The sequence below is a fragment of the Zingiber officinale genome, chromosome 5B (assembly GCF_018446385.1).
Source record: "Zingiber officinale cultivar Zhangliang chromosome 5B, Zo_v1.1, whole genome shotgun sequence".
In the NCBI taxonomy this organism is placed as follows: domain Eukaryota; kingdom Viridiplantae; phylum Streptophyta; class Magnoliopsida; order Zingiberales; family Zingiberaceae; genus Zingiber; species Zingiber officinale.
In genome coordinates, this window is record NC_055995.1 from 20434659 (window position 1) to 20441352 (window position 6694).

The window sequence follows — 6694 nt, forward strand, 5'->3', positions numbered from 1 at the left end:
TCAGTAAAAAAAAATAGGCAAGAAGACAAAATTTGTTCCACAAATCAAATACAAAACCAAACTGTTCGGATATTTGCTTTAATTGATTAGAATTACAGAAAAAGATGAAGAACGTTTGCTGATTCCATTGCTGATGAAGATCATATATGTACACGTTCATTGCTTGATAACGTCAACAAACGCATGAAGCCTCTTGAATTCCGTCAGTGCTCGTTCTTTTTGTCTGTTTAATTAGGCGGTGGAGGAAGAAGGGTGATCGGCATTGGCCGTGCCGCAGCCGCCTTGTATCAGCTCGAGCTCCTTTTGCCGGAGAAGCAGCAGCATGCGGTCGTTTTCGAGGCATAGGCGCTCGTTTTCCAGCTTCGTGCGCTCCATCTCGCGCTCTTTGTTGGTGCAGAAGCGGAGCCACTTGAAGCGCTGCCGCTCGAGCTGGAAGGCGCGGCACTGGAACGCCACCCGCTGCTCCTCCAACTCCGCGGCCTTCTTCCGCAGCCACTGATGCTGTTCGCCTCCGCCGGCCGCTGACATGGCCGCCATCAGCTCCGACCGCAGCTGCTGCATTGTGCCGGACTGCGACGAGAGGGTCAGGGTAAGAGGAGGCGACGCTGACATCTGGGACGACGCCCTCCTCTGCTTCTTTCCCGGCGCCACGAGCTCTTTACTGTCCTCGTCCTCCCCCTCGTCGTGCTTGTGCGGGTGGTGACGGCGCTTGTGGTTGTTGCCGTCTCCCAAATCCTCATCGTCCTCGTCGTCTTCGACGTCAAAGCCGTCCTCCTCCTCGCTGTCGACGTCATCGTCGTCGTCCACTTCGTCGCCCATCATCATCCCCTCTTCGTCGGCGGCTGTCGGCGCGGCCAAGGCTCGGCTAGCGACCACGCCGGTCCCGTCGGAGCGGCTTCCCTGAGGGTGATGGAAACAGAGATGTCGCTGCTGAGGATCCTGATGCGGCGGCGGGGGCACCTGCTGAGACGGTGGCGGCGGGGCGCTGGCCGCAGCGGTGCAGGAGCCACCGCCTCCGGCGTGGTGGTAAGCGCACATTTCGCGAAAGAAGAGGTGCTTGGAATTTAGGAGCTTCCGCGCCTCCTCTTTGGCCTTCGGCGATAGGTGGTCCATGGTGTCGAGCAGAGCCTGGTTCTCCACAACGCGGCAGGCCGTGCCCTTTCCGAGCAAGTCGTTCACCCGCTTGTATCGTTTGTTGAGGTCGTTGAACTTGTCCTCACACTGCTGCGGCGACACCGAAAACCCTTTCTCCATCATCTCCCGAGACACCGACTTCCACTTCCCCTTCTTCTGCAGCAGTGCCGCCGCCGTCCCCGCCTTACTCTTCCCCTTACCCGCCACCATTTGCTGCTGCTCGCTCTCAGCTCCAGCGCCGCCATCGTCGCCGACGTGATACACCACCTGGACGAGCAATCTCACCATACTGTCCGTCCATTTCATCCTCTGCCACAGCGACGCCGGCGGCGGCTGTTGAGTCAGCGATCGCCTTGCCGCCGGGTCGTCCGCCGGTTCAGCCTCGCCGTACCCGGGCTCCTCCTCGGAGCTCAACACCGGCTGCTGTTGCGTCTGCGCAGGGGGCTGCTGCTTGTCCCGCGCGAACGGGGACAAGTATTGACCGCGACGGCCTAATGGGCGATGCTCTGCTACGTCGCCGGCGGACTGGAAATGAAGCATGTGGTGCGCTGGCTGCTGCGCCAGCTGGTGATGAAGCTTCGGCTGCTGTTGCATCTGCTGTTGGTGCGGATGCAGCGACATGTCCAACCCAAGCAACACCCCTGAGCCCATGTTGCTCGGCATCATGTCTTCCGGCATCCCATTCCCCCCATGATCCATCCTCTCCTTTCTCTATTTCTGTCCAAATCTACCTTCTACGGCGTGTCCTCTGCGCCAGCTCATCCATGAAGGAATACGACATGAACGTGCACACCATCCAGATCTTAATTTCTCACCTCAGCAGATGGACGGAAAAAAAAAAAAATCAGACTAAAAAAGCAAGGCGTAGACCAATTACGAGACCACGAGCCAACGTCGGTTAACACCTATCGTGATTGTCCTCCTCCGGGCCGTGGAGTGGTGGGTGCCGCCGGTTTCGGCGAAGCATGGTGGATTGAAACTACAGTCGCATGTTTTCCCCCTTCCTGTGGGTCGCAGAAAAAAAGCGACCCCGATGCGTGGCGCCGCACAGCGAACACGCTCCGCCGTTCGACCATTGGATGGCCCCGGAGGAGCTACCCATGCGGTCAGAGTGAGTATTGTGAATCGAGCGGTGATTTGTTTGTGCGAGTGCAGGTGCGAGAAAGGGGTTAGGTGGGGCAGCACGGGGAAGAAGTTGCCCATGGTTTTGGTCACAGGTTGCAGAAATGAGGGGTTTTGATTCGATTGACTATGTGGGCGTACGAACGTGAATTTATTACCATGCGCCTTTCCGAAGCTTTGCGCGAATATCAATGCCTAGCGACGGACATCTCCGCTGTTTAATTATCTATAATTTGTATAACAGTAATTTTATTAGTCACCCGTTAGAAATGAATGTTAATTAATAATAAATATGGTATTACTAAATATCTTTGATCATAATTTATAAAATATATTTTGACTGATAAATTTTAATCATTTAATATTATTCTTTTTATAAAATGAAATCTAGCATCCTATAAAGGAGAAATTATCTTTAAATCTCTACACAAATTTAAATATTTACATTTAGTTCCGTCTCTATGTCAAATTTGTTTCCCAATATTTGATCCAATTAATTTATTTATTTTGACTTTCTAATCTTATGAAATTATTATATTATCCTCGTATTAAATTAAAATATTAAAATATTATTTATTTTAAATCTCCGCACTTACTCCTCTTATTTCGAGCCTCCGTAAGTCTAAGTCATCGACGACACAATCTCCGACTTCCCCCATTAAATCTTCGACGATGACCTTACCTCCCCTTACTTTAACCCTAAAGTATTTCTATTGATGTTGAAAGCAAAAATCGAAGAACTGACAGAACCTTACTTTTATCTTCAACTCAAGAATCATCGGTAAGTTATAATTTTTTATCCTAGATTTTGACTAATTTGTTATTTTTGTGTGAAAAATCAAAACTGTAGGTCATGGGTGTTTTAGTTCATGGGTGTTTTCAATTTTGTGAGATTAAGGTTGAATAAAATTTGATTTCTATTTTGGAATTACAAATTTATGAATGAGTTTGTATTGCATCTTCTTCAATTCAAGAAAAAAATGAGATATATAGATATTTTGTAGTGATTATCAATAAACAGAGTATTTTGCCCAATTTAAGCAATATGATGCTCAAAATTTGTGAGATTGAATAAAACTATATTTGTGAACAAGATAAAATTTGGGGTTTAGTTTTCTGGTTAGGTTTGTGTTATTTAAAGATGAATTAATAGCAAATTTTTATTATTTAGTTCTTGAATAGAAAAAGTCTTAAATCATTAGAAAATTTCTAGGAAAAAATCTTGAATTGTATATGAATAAGTTTTGATCTTCAGTTTTTAAATGATTGAATCAAATGTTATGTTTTTATATATTAAGTTAAAATGGATTCTGGAAGTGAGTTTTGCAACCTTGCATTTTTGGATAGTTGTAAGTGCAAAAACTAGTTGTTTGTTATTTCAATTTTCAGTGGTTGTAGTTTTATGGATATATATGTGAGTCTTGGTAAAAAAAATATGCGGAGGTTACTCTCGAATTTATGATTATGCAATACCTAGCTCTGTAACATAAGATGTATGTAACTTTGAACGATGATGGTGATGTGCTCAATATGATACATTTTCATATGTGTTTGAAGCTGAGCATGATCGATTTGAGGGTAGAAAGCATAAACGAACATGTCGACGAAGACATAAATTTAGGAAGATAACATATATTATATCTCTCTCCATATTGTGGTTTTGATAATATTATATGTTACATCGCATAAGTGCATATGATATAGTTAAGTTAACATATTAATCATATCAAACTGGTAAGGGTTAAGGAGGAACATACACAGTCAAGGAGTGATGAGGAGATCAAACTGTCCCGTTGCCAAATACTATAGGTGTTTGAATTAACTGCATCCATGGCAAAAGGTAAAATTTCAAGGATGCTGTTGATTTAAGAATATGTGTTAAAAACTATCTTCCTAAATGATCGATGTTGTTGCTACAAGACGTTCATTTTTTTATAAAAAAATGATCGCGAGAAAGTAATTGCTATTTGTAGTGAAAGGAGTTGTGGATGGAAAATTTATGCTTCAAAATATAAAACAGATAGTATATTTGCGATCCAAAAATATAACCTGTAGCATACATGTAGTGAGAACAATCTGCATAGTAGAGGGCATCCTAAATCCGATGCAACTTGGATTGCTAATGTGGTAAAAGATAAATTGAGAGAAGAGTCCTCTTATCATCCTTGTACAATTCAAAAAGACTTGTAAATAGATTATGGAGTAGAGTTAGACTACCACAAAGTGTGGAAAGACAAGGAGTTTGATCCTATAACATGGCACAAAGAAGGGATGCTACGATAGGCTAAGATGGTATTGTCGTGCTATTCAAGAAATAAATCCTGGCAGTGTTGTTGAGTGCGAGTTTAATCCTATAACATCTAAATTCAAATGATTATTCATTTATTTTCATGCATGTGCAGTTGGTTTTCTTACTGGTTGTAGGCCATTAATTTTTTGGCTGGAACTCATATAAAGAATAAGTATAAAGGTTACATCCTATTTTCTATGTCGAAGGATGCCAACGATGATCTTTTCACAATTGGTTATTTTATAGTGGATGCGGAGAATGACGCTAATTGGGAATGGTTTTGTTATTATTTGAGAAATGTCCTAATTTCATGTCAAAGCATTTCGTTCAACAAATTCACTTTTTTCTCCAACAAACATCTTAGGATTATGAAGGCAGTTAAGCAATTATTTATGGGTAGTCACCATTTCTATTATTTGAGGTATTTAGTGGATAATTTTATGAAGCATGTAAATAATTAATTAATTATTGTTGTCCAGATATATGTTTTGAATCTGAAATGATTTGTTTGCCTCATTCTAGGTGTTGTGAAGTTATCCAAAACATAGCAAAAAGCACTAGTCTTCGGTATTCAAGAAAGCTGTGTATGCTCTATCTTTGCAGAAGCATGAACAACATATAAACAATATCATCGATTTCATGCCACTTGCCAAAGGGTTTATTGTACAGTCTCATCCTCAAAGTTGGGCAAATGCTTTATTTTTGGGTGATAGATGAGGTGTTATGAATAATAACATAGCTGAGTGTTGGAATAATTGGGTTAAACAATCTCGTTATTTCCCTATTGTGCTATGGTGGACCACATATGCATGCAGATCATAAACATAATGCACTGGCTATGTGAATCAACATTGGCGATGGTTAAGGAATTAGGTATGAGAAAGGAGAAGACTATTACTAGAATATATCTTGAATCCTAAAATTTGAGAGTGCATTGTCATGTAATTGGAGGTTTGAGGTAGTTGATGGTGAAAAATCCTTTGGTGTTAATTTAATGGATAACAATTGTTCATGCAGATCTTGGCAAATCAATAAGTTTCTATGTAAGCACGCTTGTGCCGCTATTGAGTCTAGGTCGTTGTCTTTGTATGATTTTTGCGACAAGTAATTCAAGACTTGAATGTATCATCAAGCATATAAAGGAATTATTAATCCAATCCCAACTTTTGTCATTAATGAGTCAACTCTTGATAAAGGAAATGTAATCAATGCTCATGATGTGCGTAATCAGCCAGGTCGTAGGAGGACTAAGAGGATACCATCTCAAGTTGAAACACATGTGTCAAAGTGTAGTTGTTGTCATCAGAAATGCCACAATAGACGCAGCTGTAAAGAAGCTATAAACTAGATTAAAATGGTGTTTAAGTGTTTGGTTTGTCATTTGTTAATAAATATATAACACTTAGTTTATTTGTGAGTAGCTTGACTAATACTTTTTTTACACTTTCGTAGGAAAAAGAGATTACTAGAAGGGGAATCAAGCATGGTCTTACATACTATAAGGCCTACACCAAGTAATAGCATTGGTGATTTAAGCATTATATGATGGTTCTATTTTTGTAAACCTTGTGCAAGACTTGGTTTGTCTGTTTATGTAATATACTATGATCTATTATGCTTTTATATGTAAACATGTATCAGTTCTGTTTGTAGTTTATGTTGACTTTATATCATATAATAATTACTGTTGTGTTTATAGACGTAGGAACATAAATAATATATGTTTATGTTTTGATATTTGATATGTGTTATTTTGTATACTTTGGTTCAAATGGTGGGATTATGAATGACCCTATCCAATTTTGGCAGAAACTTGAGTACAAATGTTGATAAATTGGGTATATGATGTGCAAGGATGAGTACAAATATTGAGAAATTAGGTATATGATGATAATGACTAATTAACCGAAATATAGTACCGTAGGCATGCTTGGTATTGACAAATTGGATATATGATATGTAAGGATATTCCCTCAATAAACATCTAGGAACGTGTGGTATACAATGCACAATCCCTCAATCAACTTGAATTTGAAAATATTATACCAAATCAAGTAGTGTTTTTAGTGGGATGCCACAAGAGTGTCTAACCTTTGTCTAAATGTACCCAATAGTTTGTAAATTGTACTGGCATCATGTAAATATATA

General features: G+C 40.8%; 1 protein-coding gene across 1 annotated transcript; it reads right to left on the reverse strand.

The window, feature by feature from the left end:
• Positions 1–231: 231 nt before the first annotated feature.
• Positions 232–1833, reverse strand: LOC121986552 (bromodomain adjacent to zinc finger domain protein 2B-like). Its single transcript, XM_042540516.1, has one exon. It carries the CDS (start codon positions 1831–1833, stop codon positions 232–234), a length of 1602 nt encoding a protein of 533 aa, XP_042396450.1.
• Between the last annotated feature and the right edge of the window lie 4861 nt (positions 1834–6694).